Source organism: Tauraco erythrolophus, chromosome 1 (genome assembly GCF_009769465.1).
Source record: "Tauraco erythrolophus isolate bTauEry1 chromosome 1, bTauEry1.pri, whole genome shotgun sequence".
NCBI lineage: Eukaryota > Metazoa > Chordata > Aves > Musophagiformes > Musophagidae > Tauraco > Tauraco erythrolophus.
Window position 1 is genome coordinate 4,504,767 of NC_141465.1, and position 27,100 is coordinate 4,531,866.

A 27,100-nucleotide genomic window follows, 5' to 3' on the forward strand; every position below is an offset into this window, starting at 1 on the left:
AGCGGCGGGAGGGAGCGGCGGTGCCGGGCCAAGCGCGGCGCTGCCGCCGCCCGCCATGTCCCGCTTCCTTCAGGCGCTTCGCCGCGCCGCCGGCGCCCGGGCGGGCGGTCTGGGCGCGGAGGAGGGGGACGTTTACCGGTGGGGTCTGACAGGTCAGCGGGCACCGGGCGGTGCGGGGGGAGGGATGAGGGAGCGCGAACGCGCTGGGGGCGGCGGTGTCTGCGGGCGGATGGCGGGAGGCGGCGGGGGGGCGCGGTGCTGCTCCGCGATAATCGTCGGGGCTCTGCGCTGACACCGCCGGGCCGACATAAATAAAGGTGTCGGTGAAGGTGGCTCCCGGGCCTGCGGCAGCCGGCTGCGGCGGAGAGCCGCGTTGCAGCCGTGCTCGCCGCTCCTCGCGCGCCTTCCTCGGCCGCTCCGTGCTTCTGGCGTGACAGGGGGCGCCCGGGCTGTCCGTCCGTTTGTGCGTTTTCCTCAGTCATGGAATCATAGAATTATAGAATGGTTCGGATTGAAAGGGACCTCAAAGATCATCTCGTTCCAACCCCTCTGCCATGGGCAGGGACACCCTACACTACACCAGGTTGCCCAAAGCCTCATCCAGCCTGGCCTTGAACACTTCCAGGGATGGGGCAGCCACAACTTCTCTGGGCAACCTGTTCCAGTGCCTCACCACCCTCAGAGTGAAAAATTTCTTCCATATATCCAATCGAAAGCTCCCCTCTTTCAGTTTAAAGCCATTGCCCCTTGTCCTATCACTACACACCCTTGTAAAAAGCCCCTCTCCAGCTTTCCTGTAGGCCCCCTTTAGGTACTGGAAGGCTGCAATAAGATCACCCCGGAGCCTTCTCTTCTCCAGGCTGAACAGCCCCAAGTCTCTCAGCCTGTCTTCATAGCAGAGGTGCTCCAGCCCTCGAATCATCTTCGTGGCCTCCTCTGGACCTGCTCCAGTAGCTCCATGTCCTTCTTATGCTGGGGACTCCAGAGCTGAACACTGTATTCTAGGTGGGGTCTCACGAGAGCAGAGCAGAGGGGCAGAATCCCCTCCCTCGACCTGCTGGCCATGCTGCTCTGGATGCAGCCCAGGACACGGTTGGCTTTCTGGGCTGCCAGCGCACATTGCCGGCTCATGTTGAGCTTCTCATCCACCAGCACTCCCAAGTCCTTTTCCTCAGGGCTGCTCTCAATCCGTTCTTCACTCAGCCTGTACTTCTGCTTGGGATTGCCCCAACCCACGTGCAGGACCTTGCACTTGGCCTTGTTGAACTTCATGAGGTTCTTGCAGGCCCACCACGAGTTCCTGGACTCGTCCTCCTTGTGCGTTTTCCTCAGTCCCTGGGCTCATTTGGGCTTGTTTCCTGCGGGCTGGCGAGTTGTTTCACGTGCTTGGGCGCTTGTTTCAGGGTGGCGATGGCACGACGTTGTTAACAACAGGCAGCACTTGAGTCCAGGTACAAGGAAAGACCTTGAGAGCTTTGACTTGACTTGTTTTGTGGTTTGTTTCGACGTATCGCACCCCATAATAAGGATGACAGGGCCACGGAGATGATCTGAGGGCTGGAGCACCTCTGCTATGAAGACAGGCTTAGGGAGTTGGGGCTGTTCAGCCTGGAGAAGAGAAGGCTCCGGGGTGATCTTATTGCAGCTTTCCAGTGCCTAAAGGGGGCCTATAGGAAAGCTGGAGAGGGGCTTTTTACAGGGGTGTGTATGTAGTGACAGTACAAGAGGCAATGGATTTAAACTGAAAGAGGGGAGCTTTCGATTGGATATATGGAAGAAATTTTTCACTCTGAGGGTGGTGAGGCACTGGCACAGGTTACCCAGAGGAGTTGTGGCTGCCCCATCCCTGGAAGTGTTCAAGGCCCGGTTGGATGAGGCTTTGGGCAACCTGGTGTAGTGTAGGGTGTCCCTGCCCATGGCAGGGGGTTGGAACTAGATGATCTTTGAGGTCCCTTCCAACCCTAACCATTCCATGATAGTAGCTGCAGTGACCTACAATTGAGGTCTGCTGTAGCTTAAGTGCAGAAAAGCCGGAAAACATCTCGTTGAGAAGTTATTATGATACAATAGTGGATGGTTACAGACGTTTCTGGTAGCCTAAAGTGTGTTCTTAAGTCTAGAACTCGAACACGTTTTAAAAAGTGGCTGGAGGTGAAAGTCAAGCTGTCGTTTAAGAATGCAAAGTAACAGTTTTAATTACCAGATTAGGTTCCTTGTACAGGCCTTTGTAATGACCTGGGGCATTTTTATGTATTTTAAAGTTCCTGAATATGGTTTAATTGGATGGATTTGCGATAGGGTAAACTAGCTTCTGCTGAAAACCGGCGTGCTTTTCCTGTGAGACAGGTGTTTGGGAAGGCCTGTGCTGAGCAGGACCTGGTTTTGGTGGCTTTGAGGTGTAACTGTATGTAGAGTGTATTGAATGACTCTGTTAACGTAACAAACTGCTTTTATTCCCAGGCATTAAACTTCGTCCCTATCAAATAGAAGGTGTAAACTGGCTGGTGCAATGCTACGAAATCCAGCATGGCTGTATCCTGGGCGATGAGATGGGCCTTGGGAAGACTTGTCAGGTGTGTCTCCTCCTCCTTCTTCTGGAAAATTAGTTTTGCCTAACTTTTTTTTTTTTTAGCCCAGTGTTTCTGCAGAATGAAAAAGAAAGACCCTGATGATCAGTCTCTCAAAAGAGAGAGCTCATTGTTTCTTTCGTTTCTTAATCGTTTAAAACAAATGTGAAGTCCTGAGTAATACTCTAAAAACGTTTCAGAGTTCTGTAAAAAGATGAGTGGTTGTTTTATACCAACACCTTAATGCATAATTCTTAGTGCACAGTGTAGAAGGCACAATAAACAGCCAGTACAGAGAAGATGATGTCGTTTTGATACACCTGCAGCAAAATGATTTTTGAGTTTGTCAACACGTGGATTAAAATGTAGAGGTGTAAATTTAACAGAGCTTTTTTTTTTTGTAAGTTTTTCAGTGGGTTTCAGTTTTGTTGGAAAATGACTGTGCTTTGGTTCAGCTGGTGGTATTTAATGGGTCTTAAATAACAAACTAGTAGTTTTAGAAAGTGAGGTATGATAGATCTTTTTTGTGACTGTAGGAGAAAAGTCTTTGGAAAGGAGCTCCAGGTCATGTTTTGGGATCTAGGCTTTTTTGTCATTGATAGTGGGTCTCATTTGATGTTCTGTTAGCTCTGCTTTGTGCTAGAGAAGCTGTAGGAACTAGCTACAAAGCTCAAGAAGGAAACAGTTTATGTAGGTTCAGGCTATTGGGTTGAACCTTTTTGTTGTTATCGAGAAATTTATTTTCCTTTTTTTCTAGACTATTTCTCTACTTCTTTATTTGACAAAAAAATTAACGAACAAAGAGAAATTTCTGATACTTTGTCCTCTCTCTGTTCTGAGCAACTGGAAGGACGAACTGGAGAGGTAAGATTCAACAGTTGTCCGGCTCGTCATATTCTTGCACATCAAGTTACAAAGATTCTCTTCAAATGTGGTCAGTCCAACAGTTTTATTCCATTCAAAAGGAAAAAAAGTGAAAAAGCGAAGCTACTAAACCAGCAAATCAATGCAAACTATGCAGCATAGTCTATATGCTGTGGTATACATTAATTCATCCAACTTACAGTATGGCTGACTCGAAGTCCAAATAGTCCCACTAGCTCCTGACTTTTTATTGATTTATAACCCTCCGTGCTCAGCCTCTCTTAGGCAAAAATCTGCAGAAGACAGCCAGGATTCTGTACAGTAAAAGGTAAGACACAAGTTGAACAGTATCTTTCGTGGCATGCTTGTATATGCATGCAAAATACATCTGTGCATGCAGCTTGTCCTCACTGGGGTACAGTGACTGTGCTGATGGCACGTTTGCAAAGCCCAGAATTCACACATTTTTAAGCTGGAGCCCAAGATTCTGCTGAAGCCCAAAGATTTCTGCCCTTCCTTAAGAGGAAAGTGCATCCCTTCCTTAAGAGGAAGGACAAAAAGTATTAGAACAGAAGTCTATCTGTGTGGCTGTTCGGCGATGCTGCCTCTCAGCATCCGAAGTCGCACAGGTTGCATTCTGAAGTGAGCTGGCCTGATTTGAGTAGACTTGCAGTTGGAATAGTTGGGGGAGGGTGCATCCCTTCCTAGATAGGCAGTGAACAGCTATCCAGGAGGAACATTAGGCAGGTATCAGCGGTGAGATTAAATGAGGAAGAATTTTATGGTCCCAACTTTTCCTCCATGGAACTGGTTTTATCTGCTTTTTGACGAAGAGGATAGATTTTTGATGCCCTGACTTGGACCTTTTTGCTGCAGACATTGCCTGCCTTTATTTTAGCGTGACTTAGGCCAATTCTTCAGTCCCAACTGGGCAAACCATTCACCTGCTTCTCATGAGCTTTTTCAGTTCAGAATAACAGATGGGCCATGAGACTGGTTTTCAGTCGTCTGCCTTGGACTGTGAGACCTAGGGGAACGCAGTTTGTTTGGGATTTGTCCAAACCAGAACCAGCAGCTGAGGTGCCAACCTGAGATGCAAATTAGTCAGGAAGGGGTTAGATTCCAAAGCTGAGATCCAGCCATATCTCACAGGAGGGCAGAATGTCTGGATGGGAGGTTCTTTTTATCTGTGCAGTAGCTATGTCTGAAAATGGGATCCAGGGTCAAAAACACATGGAAGACTGAGCTGGGCTCACTGTTTTTTCTCTGTCTTTCTCTGGACAACAGGTTTGCTCCATGTCTTTCCTTTGTGACATACACAGGCAGCAAGGAGGAGCGGCCCAAACTGCAGCAAAACCTGAAGGAGCAATCTCACTTCCGTGCGCTCTTGACAACGTATGAAGTACGTGATGTCTTTGTCACTTGAAAGGAGGGCTCGAGTTTTTCCTCTGTACCACCCAGCTCGTGCTTTGCCCCCTGTACTCCTCTCTGACCTTCCTCAGTGGTTTTCTACTCTGTAACCCATTTCACAAACCGATCTAAGTTGCTGCAGTTTTTGTGTCCCTGAGATAATCTGCTTTAACCCCAGCTTTACTGCATAACTGTGTCACACCTTGAGTAAAGAAAACAGACACGTGTCCATCCTTAACTGATGCTAAATGGTGTCTTCATTGCCTTGGAATGTGTCTTACAGACCTTTAACACTTAATAGAAGCATACATGTGTGATCACAGAATAACAGAATGTCAGGGATTGGAAGGGACCTCAAAGGATCATCTAGTCCAATCCTCCTGCCAGAGCAGGACCACCTAGATCAGATCACACAAGAACGCGTCCAGGCGGGTTTTGAACATCTCCAGAGAAGAAGACTCCACAACCTCTCTGGGCAGCCTGTTCCAGTGTTCTGTTACCCTTACTGGGAAGTTCTTCCTCATGTTTAAGCGGAACCTCCTATGTTCCAGCTTAGATCCATTTCCCCTTGTTCTGTCATTGGATGGCACTGAGAAGAGCCTGGCTCCATCCTCATGACAGTCTCCCTTTACATATTTATAAATATTAATGAGGTCTCCCCTCAGTCTCCTCTTCTCCAAGCTAAAGAGACCCAGCTCCCTCAGCCTTTCCTCACAAGGGAGATGCTCCACTGCCTTAATCATCTTTGTGGCCCTGCGCTGGACTCTCTCAAGCAGTTCCTTGTCCTTGTTGAACTGAGGGGCCCGGAACTGGACACAATATTCTAGATGCGGCCTCACCAGGGCAGAGTAGAGAGGGAGGAGAACCTCTCTCGACCTACTAACCACACCCCTTCTAATACAGCCCAGGATGCCATTGGCCTTCTTGGCCACAAGGGCACGTTGCTGGCTCATGGTCATCCTGCTGTCCACCAGGACCCCCAGGTCCCTTTCCTCTGTGCTGCTCCCCAACAGTTCAGTCCCCAACTTGTACTGGTACTGTACTTGTACTGGTGATGTTTATGAAGATCCTATTAATCAGGCAATGGAAGAACACTTAGAAAGAGTTTGCCTTTTTTGTGCCCTCTTCAGCAGGCCCTCCTCAGACAAAAATTCGTTCTTGGACTGCAAAATGGTCAAGTCCTTGTTACAGTTGGTAGGACTTTGGGCTGAATCTGGTCAGAGCTCTCCTGAGAAGGGCCTGTCCTGCTGTAAATGGGACCAACCAGAATAGAGTTGCTTCCTTGGTCACTGCTTTGGACTTTGATCTGGTGCTTAGTTATCTGGAGTGGGAAAAAGCCTTTGTTTTTCTCTTATGAGTCAGGCCCAGTCAGACATTGCTTCATATCAGCACTTTGATTTTATTTTAACACTCTCTTAATCAACTTGAAATCAGATGAAAAGCATCTCTTAGAGCTCCTCCCCCACCCCACCCCCTGATCTCCCTGTCTCTTTGCCCTTTCACTTTCCCTCTCCAAGTATTTTACTGTCTGTTCCCACTGGGAGCTGCGTGACCTGTGCTGACTGCTCCGAACCTGCATCTTTTTCCATGTTTCACAAGCAGGAGTGGGGAACAGTGGTAACCCTTGTCCTGAACATGGTAAATGGAGGTGCTCATAGTGAAGCAAGTCCAAGAAAGCGATCGACTGTATGGAGATGCTCACTTAGCTAAGATTTTTCTTGTCTGTTGCTTTTGATGATAAAATTCTGTGCTTTTTTAAGGATTTCTCCTCAGTAACCTGATTTCTCTTCCTCTGAATCTAAAGTTAGGCAAGCAATGTCTACACTTCAGGATACTATCAGGTCATTGTAATAGCTCAGATTAATCCACAGAAGCATATGCTTGGTTAGAGTGAAAAATATTGTGGTGCTGAAGGTGGGTGGTGTTTCTTACTGAGTGAGAAAGATACGAAAAACTTTACAGAGTTGAAGAGCATTTATGGTGTGTGAATTTCCATTAGTTCTCTGAGGTTCTACTGCTGGTATTTTGCCAGACAAGAGTTAAAATGTAGGATTACAACAGCTTGTGGTTACAATAGCTGTCACATTACTTTCCTCAGGTAATAAATGGCTTCTTTCCATTCTCCTCCGTTCCACCCTGGTTTGCAAGTAGATGCAAAAACCCAGATGCTCTGTTTCTTAACTGATTATTAACTTAAGTCGTAAATCATGGTTCATTTCCTTTCATTGCAGATTTGTCTGAAAGATGCAGCGTTTCTGAAATGGTAAGTCTGGCTTTAATTTTTTTCAAATTTAATTCTGCACATCTGTCAGCGATTTCTTCAGCGCATGTTTGTGTGTGTGTGAGATCCTGTGCTTGTTTCACAAGAGCCAAGGATGTTCTTTGCTCGTGATTAGAGCTTTGTCTTTACCAGCTTTCAACGAAGAAGCTTTAATGTCAGCTAGCTAAGACGTACATGAACTTCCCCCAAGGACAACTTTCAAGCCAGTTAACTCACAATAAATTATACTTAGTGGCTTGTAGCAGTGCACTAAAGATCAGTCCAGAAGACTGAATTTTAGAACAGAGGAAATCTTGAAGATCTTCAGATTATAAAGGTATTAGATGCAAAATTTGCTGAAATTGACCTGCATTATACGACAGTGATCGTGTGCTAATATCACATCCTGAAGTTTATTGCCTATTGCCACCAGTCAGAATTGTGGAGAGTTTATGGAGCATTATGCTTTCTAGGAAAACTGATTATACAGCTGAAGGTCAGCCTGTGGGAAGTATTGTCATGGTCATACAGGATTTTACAGAAGCCTACACTCGAAATGAGGAGGAATTTTCCTATTTTTTTAGCACTAGCACCAATGCCTTGCAACAGTGATGTGCCGTGACAAATGCTGGGGGCAGCCAGGTATCAGGAATGGCTTAGGATCTTTGTAGGAGCAGAAACCCAGTGGCCCCCGCTGACACAATTTTGGGTCTCTCAGAGCTAGTCAGGTCCGCTGCGGGTGCCCTGTTGTCTTTCTGCAAAGCACCTGCCCTTAGCCACTGCTGGAAACAGCAGATTGTGCTGGATGAATACATCGTGATAGAAGCCCAACGCTGTGAAAGGTAGCCATGGCCACACTGTCCTTACAGTTTCATGTCACATCCTTCACTGCTGTGTATGATTTTGCTTATTTTTCAGCTTAGGCCTAGTATGTAGTACGCAGGGAGAGCAAGTCACTAGCCTTAGTTGCACAGAAACATCAGCTCCAGTGCATTTTCCTACTTCTAAGGCTAGCACATAACCTCAAAGCCATGTCACCCGAGTCTGGGGGTTTTCCCTCTCTAGTCTTCCTTCTGAAAAAAGTAGTTGCTAATCATTTGTACCTTGGAGCAGTTTGTAAAGGGGGGGTCAAAGTTATCGGATGTCCCATCACCACCGCTCCTTACCAGCACAAATGACTTGAGCAAGAGCCCTGCTCTTTTTAACGCGTGAGAGATCAGACTCTGCTCTGCACATGAGCTTCTGCAGTGCTTCACACTGAAGTGTCCCCTCTGCAATTCAGTTGCTGTACCTGTAGAATAAGAATAATGACATTTGACTGTCCTGGCAATGGAGAACCACTCTTAAATAGCAAAGAGAGGAATCAAAGGAAACAGAAGAGCTTTGAGGAGAGTGTAGGTCGCTGTGATTTCAGCCCTTGTATTTCTCTGGGAAGGGAAGTGTGTGGGTAAGAAAAGCTGAAGGATCATGGTGTCCCTCCCCTGCCTACCCATCAGCTGGACTTGACTGTGTGGAGGTCGTTCTGTGATGTGGGAGTTGAAACCCTAATGATAAGCAGGCACAAACACTGAGGATTGAAAAGATCTGCAGTTTATATTAAGTAGATCCTTAGATCTACTTAAGTAGATCCAGTAGATCCTGGTGGATCTACTAAGTCACCAGTGATGCTGCAGCCTACTTGATGAGATACTGCATATAGCTGTATCAAGCCCAGAGCGAGTTGAAACTCCTGTCTTGGGTGATTTTCAAAAGGCTTGTTATGGCTCTGCCACCACTACCTCATCATAGTTGTTAGGTTTCTGCACAGGTCCTAGGGCCTAGTTTCACATCTGGTTTTCCAAATCATAGACCTCCTTGAATATTTGACTAACTTGTGCTTATGTCGTTTTCCCAGAGAAACAGGGATGGAGAAAGAAGAAAGAAATTCAAGCAATTTTATTTACTTTTGATTTCAGAAAAACTAGCCAGGCTCTAGTTATGAAGCTGTGTTGGCTCTTGAAAACCAGTACTTGTGAATTCCTCCCACCTCACTTGTGATGTTTGTTTGTTGTTCCCGGGGTGGGACCATCTCAAGTTCAGCCAAGCAGAGCCACCACTTATTTCAATCTTTTTGGACTAAAAGATTGTCAGCCCCTAACTGAAGATGATGTTTTGTGTTTCTTCAGCTTTAACTGGGCTGCCTTGGTCGTAGATGAAGCTCACAGACTGAAAAATCAAAGTTCTCTGCTTCACAAGATGCTTTCTGAGGTAAAATAACTCACCCATCTTTTAGTGTCTAAAGACCTTTTCCTCATCAGTATAGCATATAGATTCTCTGTTTGTTTATCTGAGTGTTTATTAAGCTCTGGGCCACAACCAGTTTCCATCAGAGTTGGTGAACAGATTCCCATATTTAGTGGCAGACAGAGAAAGGCCTATCTTGTTGGCTTTGCAGGGATGTGGGCTGTATTTGGAGCTTATCTGTCATTCTGACTCATGTTTGGGCTTGACACGTTGGAGCAATTTGAGAGGCTGAAAAGTGTGAAGCAGCCAGATAGAGCGCTGAACCACAGCTGTGCTACTGAAGTGGTAGAAGTCTGCTGACCTAAGGCAGTATAGACAACAAGAGGCTATCTCCAGCTTGGGGAGAGTGAAGGAACCCTTGCCTAGTTCATGGGACCTCAAGTCATGAACTGTTGACTTCTATTGTCCCATTTAATGGAGCCACCCATGTTTATTGAAATTGCTAAATGACATTACACTTCAAAACAAATGTGGCCAGCAGGTTGAGGGAGGTGATTCTGCCCCTCTGCTCTGCTCTCGTGAGACCCCACCTGGAATACTGTGTTCAGCTCTGGAGCCCCCAACACAAGAATAACATGGAGCTGCTGGAGCGAGTCCAGAGGAGGCCACAAAGATGATCCGAGGGCTGGAGCACCTCTGCTATGAAGACAGGCTGAGAGAGTTGGGGCTGTTCAGCCTGGAGAAGAGAAGGCTCCGGGGTGATCTTGTTGCAGCCTTCCAGTACTTAAAGGGGGTCTACAGGAAAGCTGGAGAGGGGCTTTTTACAAGGGCATGTAGTGATAGGACAAGGGACAATGGCTTTAAACTGAAAGAGGGGAGATTTAGATTGGATATAAGAAAGAAATTCTTCCCTCTGAGGGTGGTGAGGCACTGTCCATGATGTTTGTATTTCAGGAGCCTTGGTTGTAGCCACAAAGAATTAGGCATGATTCACCTTAGCTCTCCTCCTAACGTATTTCCTGTTACCAAACTTGAGAGAAGACTTGTGTGTTTTCAAAGGTAACCATATTCCCCAAGTCCCTTTACAGGGATTACTGTCAGCAACATGGACCAGATGACGTTGCTGAGTTTGTCAGTTAGCCAGCAAATAGAAATGGGACGTAATCTCTTGCAGTTTCATTTCACTGTCCTATTCCGACAGCATTTTCCAGTCATCTCTCGTTACCTAACCCTGAGTATGCACTGCAGAGAGCGTCGATCTGAGAATTTGGATGGTGTTGGTTTTGCATTTTGTTCTTATTTTGCTTGCGCTGTTTTCATTGCATTGGTGCCATCCTGGTCAGTTTGGTGGAGCTGTTTGGCTGTCACACCGTACCTTATGTTGGATGGTTTTGGCAGACTTGGCAGCGTTCTGCGGGCAGTTCTGTGCTACCTCTCATTTTTAAGTTAAGCTGAAGAGTGGCATGAGTGGAGTTGTATATTGAGTGACTTTTCATTCCAGATATTGTCTCCTAGTAATTTTGTTTTGTTGCTGGTTCTTTCAGTTCTCAGTAGGCTTCAGCCTGCTGCTCACAGGCACTCCAATCCAGAACAGCCTCCAGGAACTGTACTCCTTACTCAGCCTTGTCGAGCCTGACATCTTTCCTAGGGAACAAGTGACAGAGTTTGTTGAGTATTACCAAGGGATCGAAAAAGAGAGTGAGCCAGGTCAGTAATAAGCAGTGTTGTACTCAAGTCAGAATCAGCTGCTATCTTGACTAGGAAACAGGCATGTCGTGTCCTCTTTATTTGCTTCCTTTTAATGCTGACTAGCTTTAAAACAAAGCCACTAAAAGTGATAATGACTTACCTTGATGTAGCTCTTAAGTATTTCAGGTATGCAGCTATGTTTTGGTTTCTCTGTGTGTAAAATTGAGCTTGAGTCGTTTAGCTAATAGAGGTAACGTTCCTTACATGTTTATTTTGAAAGTTTAGTTGTGAAGGTACTGTATAAATTCCTTACATTTAATGCAGTGATTTCCTCTTTTTTTCCTGCCTCTGCATAGCAAAAGAATTGCACAATCTTCTGCAGCCATTTTTGCTGCGAAGAGTCAAATCTGAGGTGGCTGCAGAGCTGCCAAAGAAGGTGGAAGTGGTTCTGTACCATGGAATGTCAGCTCTGCAGAGGAAGTACTACAAGGCCATTTTGACGAAAGACCTGGGTAACTGAGAATTTTGAAGCCTATCAGTTAACTTTAAAAGTAAAATTTGTTTTGTAAATTTGTGCTCTATTGCAGTGAAACAGAAGAGGCTTTGGCTTGCAGAATATGCATGGAATAAACATGCTGAATTCAGTGCTTTGGGCTGCTTGATTTGGGGGTTTAGCTTGTGATAAAATAAGAGACATATGGATCTAGACCTGAGTTGTTTCAGAGCCAGGGAGGGTCAGCTTCAGGATCCTGCTTTGGGCCAGCCCGTCATTAAAAATAATTAAAAATACTTTTCATGAGATAAGCCTGCTCCTATCACTTGCTTCTGTGTTCAGATAAAAGGGTGGTACAAGAAATGTTGCATCTGTGGATCTCTACAAATTTTCCAATAGTAGCACAGATGCCATAAAGTTAATTTAAACCTACTGGACGTAGACATGAGTTTGTTAGGAAGCCACAGGGCCATATAGACAGTGCAGCCACAGACTGTTACCATAACAGCTTCCTCCTTGTTACTTCCCATATGAACTAACTGTAAAAAAGCATCCTGAGATATGAGAGAGAAGTATTTCCCTCTCTCTCAATTCCTCCTCTTCTGTCTATGCGTACCACATTGTATGACTTGCCAGTGCTTAGGTGTTGTAGGGAAAGTAAAATGGGGGGGATGGAGTCCCTTTGTTCTTCTAGGGCTAGCACTCTACATGAACATCACCAGGCAATCTGAACCTTCTTCTTCTAAAGTTAGCATATGTGCACGTTTGTTTTTTTTTTTTCTCCTAGCAGAAATGCAACTCTCCTTAACTTCGTGGTTGCCCAGGAGATCTTGACTATGCTGTATTACTTTTTTTGTTGTTGTTGTTGCTGGAAAATTCAAATTAACTGCAACCAAATTTCTTTCACTATTTTTGATGGTTCCTAGATCTATAATTCACTCTTAGAAAAATGACAGTCACATTTTCCAGGGAGTCCAGAAAGTTCCGGAGAGTTTGACAAGGCAGAGTAGTTTTCATCAGGGTCTTATTTCTAAAGGCTTGTCCAAAAAAATGCGAGGGACATTTTGTTTGGTCCATGAAAACAGATGTCTTAGTCTTGAGATGGGAAATTCAAACGCAGATGTGATCTGCAGAGATACTCCAGTGCTGAATCGCTGCAGAGCAGTGCTCAGTACCCAGACATTCCCAGTCACACTCATTGATGGAGCGTGGGCTTTCCTGCTCACTTCCCTTTCTGTGCTTTTTGTTCTAGATGCATTTGAAAGTGAAGCAGGAAGGAAGGTTACACTTCAGAATGTCTTAATTCAGCTGCGGAAGTGTGTTGCCCACCCGTACCTTTTCAATGGTAAGAAAGCACTGTTCTCTCTCTAGAAACAGAAAAAAATAAGTTTCTTGATTTACACAGTGGTTTTCTGTTATTGCTTGGCAGTGTAATGCTTAGCAGAAGCAATAAACAATGTTGTACTTGAGTTTGTGACCAGTTCCACCACATGACAGCTCATCAATAATGAGGAATAAAGTAGAGGACTGTGTGAAATTTGAGTTTCTTACTGCAGCTTTCCACTTGTTCTTCTCTCACCTAAACAATGAAATCACAATTCTTCGTGAACTACTGAGGATGTTCTTTAGGGACAGAGAAGGGCCATCACTTCTCAAGCAAGCATCATGGAGGTCTGCTTGGCAATCGCAGGCAGTGCAGACATGCTGAGGTTGACCACAGAGTTGTCATTTGCACGGTATTAGGTCTGCATCTGAAAATGCTTTTTGTTCCAGGTGTTGAGCCAGAACCCTTTGAGATTGGAGACCATATTGTTGAAGCCAGTGGCAAGCTGTGTTTGTTGGATAAACTCCTTTCATTCTTGTATGCTGGGTATGTCACGTTGGGGTGAGGAAGGCAGGGTGGACTTGACACAGGGAGAAGAGGCAAACTGGGAAGGCGAACTACCTTAATTAGCCATAGATTGAGCAGATACTCATCACAACACAAGCACTGCCCTTTTTATTGCACCTTACTGACTACCTGAAATAAGTCATTTCAGTGTCAGGAGCTGCACTGGAGATGGTAGAGTAACCCCAAAGACTTTTGTAGCTTCCCTTCACACGTTTCTCAAAACATTAACTCTCTCACGTGTTCTCATATTTGGGAACCTGGGAGAATAACCATCTGACATGGTGTGCAGCACATCTGGTTTGAGCATGGCGTTCCTGAGAGTGGCTTCCAAGACATCAGTCGAGTTCCTTTGTGCGACTGTGCCTGTGTTAGCCCAGGAGGCAGAATGCATAGCGAATGTGAAAAAGAAATTTGACTGGACCAAAACCAAGAATAAGCTGAAGCTTCAGCTTTGGGAACAGCCTTCAGAACTCCTTGTGTTGAGCTCTGGTGACTTTAGAACCTGGAAACTAAGGACCGTGCGGTATTTACTTCCAGCTCTTTCATGGAAGCAAAATCAAACTGTGGTTTGCGTTCTTGTGCAGTTCGTGAAGCAGTGCCTCCTGCATGACACAAATTCTACCTCCTCTTTTAATTGGCCTGTGATTTCTCTTTGATTACTTCCAAAGGACAGAGCTTCAACAGGTCTTAGGAAGTTCTGATGTGGTTGTGGAGGTCTTTGTTCTGTTCTATAGCACCTTGTGAGTGAGTGCCTCTCCCTTGGTTGTCTTTGACAACCTGTGCGAATTCTGGACTTGAAAATGTCTGTGTTCTGCTCTACAGTGAAGTCTGATTTAAACAGAGCGCTGTCTGAGGCCTAGAGCTTGGAGAGGGGAGAGTTGATTTCTCACTTACACATGATTCTAAGCAGAGTTTGATCTCTAGAGGGTCATTTCCTGGAGTAGGAAATGCTCTATTGTCACAGAGATGCTGATCCTACATTTTCTCAACATTTAAGATGCTTCAAAGTGTGTGATTTGAGTGAGGTCTGTTGTGGCAAGTCATGTGGTGAGGAAGACCTCGTGATGCTCAGTTGAAGCTGAGGATCCTTTTAGACAGGCTCCTTTGGATCCTCACCAGGCTGCATCCAGCCAGCAGCAGAGCTGTGCCAGAGCCTTGTTACCTCTCTGTGACTCCGTGCTCTAGATATGGCAGCTGATGGTGGCAGATGAAGCTAACTGGTTGCATTTGGATGTGGGGCTGACAACGCAGTGAGGTTTATTGGACAGAGGTGATGAGGCCTTGCCATGTGACAGTGGCTAACAGTGACTCGTTAGCTATTGTAATCCCTCTACCACTCTATGAAATGCTGTCACAGTACGCTGAGTCTCATGGTGTCTCATGTTCTTCCAGTGGCCACCGTGTCTTGCTCTTCTCTCAGATGACTCAACTGCTTGATATCCTGCAAGACTACCTGGATTATAGAGGTATGTTCTGCATGCTTTGGCAGCAGAGAGCCTCACCTAATGATCTCTACCATATATGGTTCCTCTGATTTTGGTTGATCTGCCTGGAATGGAGAAGGAGCTGTGATGAGGATTTATTGCTTCCTAGTAGATAGAAACCATATTCTTGCAGTGGCACTGTGAGTTGGGAGGGTCTTGAGTTTAGCTCTTTGCTGTTTTACCAACTGCTTGAAATGAGCTGGCACTTAAATGTTGTTCTTTAGAGTAGTTTCAGCTTTGATTGCTTGATAAAATGGAGCTAACAGGTGGCAGGGTAGCAATGTTTCATCATATACCTGTGTTCAGTTATGTACCGGAGTCCTGAAGTAGTTACACTGAAGGCAGTAGGCTTGCTCTAGATTCAGTTTGTCCAGCACAAAACGCAAATTGGGCCACATTCATACCAGGAAATTAATTTTTGATTAAAACAGTTGTCGGCAGTGGGGCCCCAACATCTCTGCAAGGGCAGGTTGGATCAGACCATTTTTGGCAAGGTTAGCCAAGTGTTCTTGGGACATTTTCCTTTGTTTCAATCCACGTGGCTCCATGCCTACTTAGGATTTCCCATGAAAGAGGCTTTTGTTTGGTGTTTATGGTTTTGGACATCTAATAATGCAGGATAAAGCCAAATGCAGGGCCATATTCCATACTGCTTGCTCACAGGAAAGCACACATTGAAGGCCATGGGAGTTTGCATAAGGAGGATCCAATGGTTGTTGGCCTGTTTTGTGGGGCCAACAGCCAGCACAGCAGAGTCTAAAATGGGACTGTGTGTTAACATTCTTTTACTTTGGCTCTGAATTTTCCTGTTGTGTTTCCAAGCAGTAAATTAAATGCTGAGAGTCTCTGCTTCAGCCTCGGCTGAATTACCCTTTACCGACAGTCAATCTGGAAGTCAGGGTCACTACTTCAGTTTATACGAGGTTTAACTGGGAAAGAACGAAGGAATCAAAGGCAATAAAATGAGAATTGAGGCAGGAGGATTTGGCGTAGAACGATTCAGGACAGCAGTGAGACACTAGAGAATGAGGGAAGAGGGAAGAGCATAGGTGGAATTTCAGAAACATAAATATTGCTTGTTTAAAAAGGCTACAGCTATGAGCGGCTGGACGGTTCCGTCAGGGGTGAGGAGAGGCACCTTGCCATTAAGAACTTTGGTCAACAGCCCATCTTTATCTTCCTGCTGAGCACCAGAGCAGGTAAGTAAGGAAAGGAGAGACAAACAACCCATCTTGCTTCTGCACTCTTCTTTTGCTCTCTCTGGCAAGATTTCAGGGGGTTCTGAATCCTGCAGAGCCTGTTCATGTGGGGTTTTTTTGAGGGAGTCAAGACACATCCTGAACTTGGGTCTCCTGGCTAGGACATCTGGTTTCTGTGCTTTCCTTTCAGCAGCTGATGCCAAGATACTTTTCATATTGCAGCCACTTGAGTTACTTTTTTTATTCCAAGTCCCATAATGCCTGTCCCTGTGCCAGGCTGAGCTTAAGGAATCCCACGAGCATTTTATTTCTGCAAGCACCAGACTTCAGGCGGGAACAGACTTCCTCTAAGTAAGCTGGTGGAATTGCTTCTTGAGTTTGCTGAACATGGACGTGCTCTCTAGCTGGCAGACAGACTCCACTGAGAGCCTTTTGCTGTCCTGAGACTGCAAAGAACACCCTGGGACTGCCATCTGTGCTCCTTCCCCTCCTGGCTCTTCAGGCAGATCTGTGTCTCCTACACAATTTTAGACGTCTCAGTCTTTATAGTCAAGCAAGGGCAGATGCAGGCTTCTCTTTGTCTCCCGAGGAGGGATCCCACACTGCTTGCTCTCAAGCATCAAACTTGAACTAAATCTTCCTTTGGGCTTCTTGTCAGGCCCTCCTGGATGAGCCTGGCTCCAGTGACACTGCAGTGCGTTGAGGGGAGTATGGAGAGAGACTGAAGAGAAGTGCCTAATGGTAGGAATAAGTGTGTCTCTCACCACAGTGCCTGAACTCTCCCTGCCCATCTCAGCCAGACTTAGGAATTGTTTTTCTCTGCACATTGCTATGTCTGGCCAAAGCATCTCGTATTCAGCTGGGACCGAGTGTGCTAACAGTATTTCCATCCCATATTATGGACAGAGATTTTCAGGTGCATGGCTTGTCTCCACTTGTATGTTCTGATTACGGTGAAGAGGTGCTTGGCAAGAGCTGTAAGAAACGTAAGGCAGCAGGCTCCTCCCTCTTTAACGACAGTACATTGTCACAATAGTGAGTCTTAAAAAAAAAAAATTACTGTATTTTTTTCCTTTCATTCCATGAGACCCCAAACTCTCACCTGAAAAGCTTTTAAGCCATGTAAATACCTAGCTCTAGTTGTTGTGTAGTTGGGCACGGTGTTTTCCACTGTTTCAGCAGTTTATTTACCAGTTGCTTTTGTGCTGCAACCAAGCCCTGACTTGGGCGGTCCCTTTTGTAGCCCCAGTGAAGCCAGTCCTTGCTGAGTTCACCTGTCTGCCAGCTGAGGAACGTGTCTGTGTTCCTCAGTCATGACAAACAGTCCCCTTTGCATTCGTTCACTTGCACCCACCTTTTTACTACAGTGCACAGTACGGCTCTTTTTTTGGCTGTTGGCAGAAGGCTGGAAGCACGGAGAAGTGCAGAACTGGAAGGCTCACTCCTCTTTTTAGATCCTTGTGAGACTCATGTTTGGGGTTGAGAGATGGATTGAATTAGATATAGTTGATCAATTCTGACAGAACCTTGCACAGCATAAATTCCCCAGCTGCTCCTTTTTTTTTTTTTTTTTTTCTGCTGGTGACATATTTTATGACCTTCTTTGTTCACAGGTGGAGTTGGCATGAACCTGACAGCAGCAGATACAGTTATTTTTACTGATAGTGATTTTAACCCACAAAATGACTTGCAAGCAATAGCACGAGCTCACCGGATCGGGCAGCACAAGTGAGAAATTTTGCTACTTCTGGTTTCCTTGGTGACTCTCTTGGCCTCTCAGTGTTGCTTTCCCTGTTCATAGGCAATGGAGGGTTAAAGCACAGTAGGTTGAAGACCAAAGAAGGAGAGCAGAGAGGACTTTATGTCTTCATTTTTCCGTTGCAGCCTCATGCAGCCTTGTCCTTGTTGTGTGCCTAGGGTGGGAGCTTTGTAGGTTTGGAGGAGGAGAGGGAATCTGGAGGTTTGCTCGCGCTTCTGCAGCGAGCATTCCTCCTGTGTCAAGAAGCAATTAGATAAGCATTACGTTTCTGCTGATTATTTTTGCTGATTTTGTTCTTGCCTTTTTTTCCCTACCCAAATACTGGGTGAGGGGATAGTGCTCCGTGCAAGTGAGCTGCTTTAGTGCACCTGAAAAGATGGAAAATAATAAGAATTTTCTTAAATTTTTCCAGGCCTGTAAAAATTATCCGCTTGATTGGGCGAGATACGATCGAAGAAATAATCTACCGAAGGGCTGCTTCTAAGCTCCGACTGACAAGTGCCGTTGTAGAAGGGGGTCAGTTTGCTCTGGGAGCGCCCAAGCCTCAGGGATCAGCAGAGTTACAGGTAAAATAGAGCTGTATCCTCAATTTGACTCCAGAAATGTCTTTAGAAATGTCCCAGAGTGTTTCTGTATTTATGTCTGATGTGAACCTAGCCAGACACTTAGGTTTTGAGGGAGATGTGCACTGACGTGACAGCTTTTGCATGTCTTAGGAACCAAAATGACATCCCAGGTCCAGACAAGATCTGACGTTCGAAGACAGTTTTTACAATTTTGAGGCTCAGCCATTGTTGAAAAAGGGAGTGTTTTCTTGGAGAAGAGGGGAAGGCAGAACCTCTCCTTGTTTTACTTGTTTATTTTTAATTATAACAGGTCTAAAGTGGAAGCCGACTCATTGTTTCTAGAACTTTCCTGGCTCTGGTGCTTTTCTCTCTCAAATGGAGCTGATGATAAGTACTTAGCCAGCTTTTGGTTGCTAGTCTGAAACTCAGTCAGCCTTCTGTTAACCTCTTGGCCTATGCAATGTCTCAAAAGTCAGGGCATGATTTATAATTCTGACCCGAAAGCTGAGGTTTGTGCTGAGAACTTGGGTTGAAAACCTCAAGCAAACTGACATTCAGGGCGATATACACCCTGTGTGCAGATAAACCTGGGAGAGGTTTGGAATTCGTGTATCCTTTCCCCTGCCATCTCCCCTCCCTGCCCCATCAGCGTGTATCTCAGCAATTATCGTTTCCATGGGAGAAGTGGAACTGAGTCCATAAGAAGTTCCATGCTGATGTTTTTCTCCCCATGGATTTTTGTGGCATTGGGGGCAAAACCAAGCCTGGCTATGAAGAAAGCTGCTTGACTGCAGTCAGTACAGTGCTGTTTTGTCATTTAGCCCTGGAGAAAAATGACCCATTCGAGTCTGGATGAGTTATGTTTGAGGGATATATGTTGTAGGGGCCTGTCCCATCAGGTGCTAGGAGAACCAAGTGTGTTAAAGCCTAAGTATATTGACAGGTAACATTAGGGCTTAGATTCCTCTGCTTGTACATCCTTTATATTTAAGCGTGAGAAGCTCGAGACACTGGGATTGGCATGGAATTAGGAGATTTTAATACTGAACTTCCCCTTCTTTTTATTAAAGCTGAGTGAAATCTTGAAATTTGGCTTGGATAAATTGCTCTCCTCTGAGGGGAGTACTATACAGGATGTGGAGCTAGAAAACATCCTTGGAGAGACAAAAGGAGGGAAGTGGGTGACGGACGTTGCGCTGCCACGCGAAGAAGAGAGTGAAGAGGAGGATACAGAGAGTAAGTTCAGAATCTAAATACCTATGAAATGCATGGCACTTGGGTGCTGGTAGAGAAGGCTTCCCAGGCAGGGGTGGGACTTTCAGGCAGCAAGAAGAAAAGTGGACTGCTAATTATGTAGGTGACTTGGGATTTTGTTTGTGGCTCACCTACAGACTTTATTTCTGAGCCTTTATTGGTCTTTTTCTTCTTTTTTTGTGTCCTTATTTGCCTATTTGTAAGATAATGGTAACGATACTTGCCTGGTTGGTGGCTAGGGGGCTGAATTCCTTCATATGCTTCAAATATTTTGAGAATTAGTGAGAAAAGTGGAAATATTCAAATTGCAGCTGCTGGTTTTCCCACAGAGAACCATTAAGCTAGATATACAGCTTTAGAGATATAATAGTAATTTAAGGAAAAGCTTTATAGCAGGTGGTTTGTATTTATCTCCAAACAAAAGATTATTGGCCATGAAAATCACACATTGAAATGACCTTAAAAAAATTCCAAACTGAGATAAGAAATGCAGAGTTATGTAGTCTAAACAACTAGAACAAACCTACTGTGTCTTCAGTACTCTACCTTCCAGTCCAAATGTCCCACACTTGCAGTTAGTTTCTCACAGCCCCATACTATACAATAAAAAATTCTAAAGGTACTTTCCCTCTTCTAGTGTCATGGTGAGAAAGACTGGATTTCTGTTTTGAGTACACAGCAGCACTTAAATACAGATCTGTGACTGAAGCAGAAATACAGACCTGCAGGACAGGTATTGTCTGTCCTGCAGCAGTTGTTGGCAACAAGTAATTATTGGCTGAGACTGAGCAAAGAGTGTTATTTTTTGTTAGTACCTTGAAGAGGAGCAGTGGTAGCACGCTGTGTGATGCTTGTGGGGAACGTAGCTCACCTGATGAGCAGTAACTCTGGGTTGCCAGAGTTCCGTGCTTTTATTTTGTTTGGGAGCTCAAAAGAACATGTTTGCTATCCATTTCAGAGTTGCCTGTAACTAGATAGCACAGCTAAATGAATTCACTACTGGCAGAGATGGAATGACCAAAGAGAACGGTGAAGGAAATGCATCTTCAAGTAGTTAAAGAACCAAAATAGGAAAAAAGATTCTTTACCAGTATAAATGACTTCAGTGAAAAGCTTTTGCCTAAGGAAGCAAATCTTGATTTTGTTGTTTCTACATGGTGCTGACACTGGTTATTTAAAAAAAAAAAAATATTATGAGAGTGAATGTCTTTTTCTGCTGAGGGTAGAAAAGTGTCACAGAGAAGCCAAAGTTATTTTGATGTTGCTGTACACTTTAGATGTTAGTGGCTTTCACTTCCTTTTTACACATTTTAATTATTTTTTAAAGATCACATGTATGTGTACGAAGGCAAAGATTATTCAAAAGAACCCAGCAGAGAAGACAAAAAAGCATTTGATCAGCTTTTGGAACTTCAGAAAGCCTTGACTGAAGAGACCAGTAAGGAAGGGAGAGCTCTCCGGAACAAAGCAAATGTAAGACAAAAGACATGAAAAGGCACACGATGCTCTTTCATTTGCTCGTGGGAAACGAGGCTGACAGTTTTCTCTCTTTGCCTACGGCTTGCAGAACGTACGTTAAAAGATTTGGATTTCAATGTAGTAAAGTTAGTGCTCGAATCTGAGGGCTTGTCAGCTTCAGCAGTTCTGATAACTGATCAGAGATACGATGTGCGCCACACCAGTATAAACTTAGGTCACAAAACCACTTATTATGTGACAATTGCCATCTGGTGATTAAAACCTGTGGGCAAGTAGACAAATGGGAAAGGCACAGAAGTTAGGGTGGGTGCCAGACACAGCTTTAAAATGAGCAGTGTGTTTCCATGATACTGCCTTCTTTTTCCAGGCCCTTCTCACAGGCCTCCGGGAACAGTCAACCAGGAGGAAGCACTTGTTGAGCTCAGAGGAGCTGGAGGCTAGGAGGAAGAAGCGCCAAGAAGCAGCAGCAAAGAGAGTGAGGCTCATGGAGGAAAAGAAGAAGGCAAAAGCAGAGGCAGAACATAAGAAAAAGTATGGTTTGTACTGCATCCACTACTTGGAAGCTGATGTCTGTTCCACTATGCTCTAGAAATGTGTGTCTGACTGACAAAAACAAGTCATGCTCTGTATCCACCCTCCATGCTCTGTATCCATCCACCATGGCAGGTGGGGCTGGGCACGAGGGGAGGAGAACATAACAAAATGGCTGCAGGCCACCCTCGTGAGAGGGTTAGCTTCATGCATCAGGATGTTTCCATGTGTGTGCTCAAACTGCATAACTTAGGCATGTGAAGGTGGAAAAATGGCTTGAGCTTCTGGCAAGGGTTCTTTTCCTCTGAATACACTGCCTGACTTCACATCTAATTTAATTAATAAAGAGTGGCCTGAATAAAAACCTCATATCTGAATGTGCAGTGAGCTTCTGGGAGAAGCTTTCTGAAACGTCACAGTTGGCCCCTATGTATTGGTCTGACATCTGTGACTCTCTGGCATGTGTCTCAACTTTCTCCTCCTTTTTTCCTAGGTGTTCTTCCTTTTCTCCACTGTAAGCAGCTCCTTGCCCTTTGTCAAATACTCACTTTTTCCATGCCTGCAACTGTGTTATCATACTGGCATGTGGCTCTTAATATCAAAGTTAAGAACTGCGATAGACTTGGTTTCAGTCTAAAATAGGGGGGAGAGCAGAGGGAATGCAGGGCTGGGTCTCCTGTGTTTCACTGCAATGATTTAAACCAAGGTGCATTCCCCTCACCTCTGATTTTCATTGAACATCATCTTCTCTTGTTTTGTTTCAGGATGGCCTGGTGGGAGGCAAATCATTACACATCAACCTGCCTTCCTTCAGAGGAAAGTGACTCTGAGGAAGAGTTTGAGGAGGATGAGGCTGGGCTGAGTGTGGATTTAGATTACAAAGATGCAGACCTGAACTGTATCAAGTATGTCATGGGAGATGTCACCCACCCCAAAGCAGAAGAGGAGGATGCCATCATTGTCCACTGCCTAGGTAGAACTTGTGACAACAGGAATGTTGATGGGTGAGGTGGAAAGGGGGGCTGAATTGTCCCTGCTGGCTCAGTAGTTTCTAATTCCTATCCAGACTGAGATAATTTTTGTTTCATTTCAATCTTGAGTGGTGCAGAGGCAATACAGACTCTACTACATGTGTAACTCACACAAGTACTAGCAAGGTGTACATGGATCTTTTCATGCCCTCTCTGGATTTATGGGTGAGCCTCTTGAAAGGTGCCTGTAGGGCTTGAAATTGTATGTCTGTAGCCAAGTGGAGACAGTTCTTCCTGAGATGAGGGCCTTTTGTTCATCCCATGTAAACTGAGGCATTGAATTGAGATATTGAAAGTTGTCTCCCTTATACAGTCAGCAGAGAGATACAGGCGTTTCCAGAGGCCGAGGTGTGAGCTGCTCTCTCTTGGTGCTTGTTTCCCAACACTGACAGTGCAGAGGCTCTATGCTAGTCTCCTATTTTAAGGACCTCTGTTAAGATACTGAGGCTGAGGGAGAGAAATTCAGGTTACAGAGTTCCTCCTCAATCAGCTCTTCTGACCAAGGCTATAGCAGAAGATTATAACCCACTTTGGCTTACATTGAACTCAGCACAAAAACTCACAGAATCATAGAATCACAGAATAGTTTGGGTTGGAAGGGACCTCAAAGATCATCTAGTTCCAACTCCCCTGCCATGGGCAGGGACACCCTCCACTACACCAGGTTGCCCAAAGCCTCATCCAGCCTGGCCTTGAACACTTCCAGGGATGGGGCATCCACAGCTTCTCTGGGCAACCTGTTCCAGTGCCTCACCACCCTCAGAGTGAAAAATTTCTTCCTTATATCCAATCTAAATCTCCCCTCTTTCAGTTTAAATCCATTGCCCCTTGTCCTATCACTACATGCCCTTGTAAAAAGTCCCTCTCCAGCTTTCCTGTAGCCCCTTTAAGTACTGAAAAGCTGCTATAAGATCACCCCGGAGCCTTCTCTTCTCCAGGCTGAACAGCCCCAAGTCTCTCAGCCTGTCTTCATAGCAGAGGTGCTCCAGCCCTCGGATCATCTCCGTGGCCTCCTCTGGACCCGCTTCAGGAGCTCCATGTCCTTCTTGTGTTGGGGACTCCAGAGCTGAATGCAGTATTCCATGTTTGAAGTGGAAATGCCATATGAAAGTAAAAACCTGCACCAGTCTGGGGACACACTAGATGCCTGCTCTATGCACATATTATGTGCATGTATGTGAGGATACCGACAGGTTTATGGGCTCAGTGCCATGGTTAGTGCTTGTTTGAGCATCCTCAGTGGACAATAAGAAGGAATTCTTCCTGTAGAGTTTTTCAGGGAACTGTGACAAGTTTGTTTTTCCTCAAGGGCTGAGTTTTGTCCTCTAGGATGGTCCCTTGAGTACTGGTTGACTTCAGTTCATGTCTGGTTCCCATGTCTGTTTCTGATAATCATTTGTTGTGTTTGTACAGAGTAGGTCCCTTTCCTGCAGGGGTGGTCTTCAACCTCACTTTCTAAAAGGAATCTAACTTGTAATTTCATTCTAGATGACTCTGGCCGCTGGGGAAGGGGTGGTTTATTTACAGCTCTGGAGGCTCGTTCTGATCAGCCAAGGAAAATATATGAGATGGCAGGAAAGATGAAAGGTGAGAGATTAAAACTGACTTTAGGCCAAGATACTTGAAAAAGCTGAAATCCCACTGGTGTTGCAGGAGTGAGGTGCCTGGATACCTTGGTACTCATGCTTTTTTCCTCTTTCTCTAGATAGTTGCATCCCTAGCTCTGAAAGCAGTAATACAGCAGGAGCTTTGACTTGACTTGTTAGGAGTGTGAGAACTCTGCATAGGGGTTGGTCATTCCAATCCATGCTGCAAGTCACAAAAAAAAAAACAATCAAAAAAGAACCAAACCAAAACCAAAAAAAACCCCACCAACTTGTTCATTATTCCCAGGATGTTTTTCACTATATAAGACAGAGCCCTGCATCTTCTGTCAAAGTGCTTTTAAGGAGGATGAAAGCCACTTCAGGCAGTACTCAGTTGAGCCTTTGGTTTCCTCCAAGCACTCATCTTCTCCTGAGCATCTATTAGCAGTTTTGAGCTACCTGCAGCTGGTGAGGAATGCACATCTTGCTGTAAGGTGGATCTGTTGTTTTTTCTAATTTCCTGGGAGACGCTTTCTTCTTGTTCTAGTGTCTCTCTCTCCATTTTTGGTCTTTAACTGGGATATAACTGGCGGGGTGGAGGGTGGGGGAGAGTGTGTGTGTGTGTATCTCAGGGGTCAAGGGAAGTAACGTCTGTCTTGCTTCCCTAGGCAAAGGCTCTTCAGGACTGATTTTTTTGTTGTTCTGTTCTTATTTTCTGGACAGACCTGGAGTTAGGAGGGACCCTGTTATTTCCTATTGATGATAAAAAATCCAGGAAAAAAGGACAAGACTTGGTGAGAATGAGAAGCTCCTTTTTGTGTTGCTCTGTCCACATGTTTTTGAAGCTGTGTGAAATGAATGTCATGACTTTTTCCCACTAATAATGGCACTGAATACTGAACATGGCTAAGCTGCAGTTAAACATTAGAGAAAAGGGGATCTTTTTCTCATTTATTAAAGCTAGTAGTTAGTCCTGCAGTTTAACAGCAGCAATCACTGTGTCTCTTAGTGCTGTATGTAAACTCCACTTCATTTTTTTGGTGTGCTTTCTGCTTAGTTGGCCTTGATTGTAGCTCAGCACCGGGATCGGTCCAACAACTTGTCTGGCATTAAGCTGTCTGCTTTGGAAAAGGGCCTGAAGAAGATTTATTTAGCAGCCAAGAAAAGGAATGGTAAGTGTTTGTGCAGTGGAACAGTGAATCCTTAACATGCGTGACTGCACCTAAAGATGATGACCAATTTCCACCCCTCCTGTACTGTTTTTTCTGAAGTAAGAGTGAGATCTCTATGGCAGATATGTCGTGTTCCAAAATATTTCTTCTGTTCACATTGGTTAGCTTGAAGTCCTTACCTAGATTGCTTTGTGTATATCTTGTCCTATTGTGTGTATCTTGTCCTAAAGAGTGTGCACTCTGTTCCCTCCTTCTCAGCAACAGTGCATCTTCCACGAATCGGGTACGCAACAAAAGGTTTCAACTGGTACGGTACCGAGCGGCTCATCCAAAAATATTTGGCAACACGGGGTGTCCCCACTCTTATGTATCCTTTTGGAGTGTGTATTATTTTGTTCATAATCTAATATTGAAATGTTTCCCTGAATACCTTGGTGGATGCAAAGCAAGGAAGCAAGGCAAGGCAAGGCACAGATGCCACAGTCTGACTAAAGACGTGGTTTCTCTGACTTTGCTGTCATCCAGGTACTCGTTCCACAGTAAGGACTTCCCATTTTAGGTGAAAATGACAGGTTAGTGTGATTCATTATACCTGTCAGAGTTTGTTAGAACTGGGTGCTAACAGTTGACAGCCATCACCTTACCTGTATATGCCACGTCTGTGGGGGAGATGACTGGTATTTCAGAGTAAGGGAAGTGACTCAGAAAGTATCAAAAGTGAGAATGTGAAAAAAGCATTACAATGTTTTTTGTTCCAAGCAAGTGATAACCTGCTTCCTTGGCTGAACATGGTGGAGTTGGTGTGTGTTAGGACAGGCTCTTACAGCAAAAGAGCTCATTGCTTTCACCTTCTGGGAAAGCAAACGGAGGTTTATGAGAAGGCTTTGTTTTGTCACTTCTCTAGGAAGACATGATTTGCTATTCTACCACTGTCAGCAGTTCTGTGAAACTGAAAACCTGAAACAAAGACTATAGTATTGAGAGCATTCTGCCTCCTTCCTTGGAGAATCTCTTAGTGGACGTGTTGTCTGGCAGTCCTTGACAGCATTTCCTTGACACTTCTTATTAGATATTACTTCCCTAGGAATAAAGGCTCTTCCTCCACTTCACAAGCATATTCATCTTCAATGACAGTCTCAAAGCCATGAAGATGCAGTAATTTCATTGGGAAACACGCACAAAAAGCCGAGGATCTTTTCAACGTCACTCAGACGTTCCATGTGCATCCACTTCAGAAACGTCAGTTACACAGTCGTTATTTGCCCCTGCATCTCTCTGCCTTTATTAGCCAGAACATTTACATCTTATCGATGGCTCTGGAGAGGACTGAGACTGCCTCAGATTTCAAAGAGTCTTTGGATAAGGATGTTGGCTCAATCCCAGACCTGTTTGGGAGATGGAAAATTAAACTTTCACTGATGGTCAGTTGTTACCCCTTACGTTAAGGTATTGCTAGGGCTTGGAATATAGTATTGTTTGGGCATATTTTCCCCCCCTTCAGATTTCATCCTCTGTCTCACTATACTTCTCTTCAATCAGCTTTTTAGTGGTTAACTGGGACTCTGTGCACCTGCCCACATGGACGTCTCAGTGGAAAGGAAGCTGTCTGCACAACACCGCGTGAGAACCACGTAATATAAAT

The 27,100-nt window shown here is 44.9% G+C and overlaps 1 protein-coding gene across 2 annotated transcripts; it reads left to right on the top strand.

Moving 5' to 3' along the window:
* The first annotated feature begins 55 nt into the window (after window positions 1-55).
* Window positions 56-27,084, top strand: CHD1L (chromodomain helicase DNA binding protein 1 like). 2 transcript variants are annotated; one of them, XM_086616903.1, is made up of 23 exons: window positions 56-152; window positions 2,461-2,573; window positions 3,325-3,431; window positions 4,719-4,833; window positions 7,073-7,104; window positions 9,267-9,348; window positions 10,869-11,031; window positions 11,370-11,525; window positions 12,759-12,851; window positions 13,280-13,376; window positions 14,790-14,863; window positions 15,970-16,080; window positions 17,694-17,808; window positions 18,252-18,405; window positions 19,476-19,641; window positions 20,987-21,132; window positions 21,506-21,669; window positions 22,434-22,642; window positions 24,189-24,287; window positions 25,010-25,080; window positions 25,344-25,458; window positions 25,717-25,825; window positions 26,528-27,084. In XM_086616903.1, exons 1-23 carry the CDS (start codon window positions 56-58, stop codon window positions 26,604-26,606), a joined length of 2,667 nt encoding a protein of 888 aa, XP_086473029.1. In that variant the 3' UTR covers window positions 26,607-27,084. The 2 variants fall into 2 exon arrangements, with proteins under 2 accessions (XP_086473029.1, XP_086473035.1); XM_086616909.1 differs by lacking the exons at window positions 56-152; window positions 13,280-13,376; window positions 14,790-14,863; window positions 15,970-16,080 and having other exon boundaries at window positions 2,504-2,573.
* Window positions 27,085-27,100: the final 16 nt, after the last annotated feature.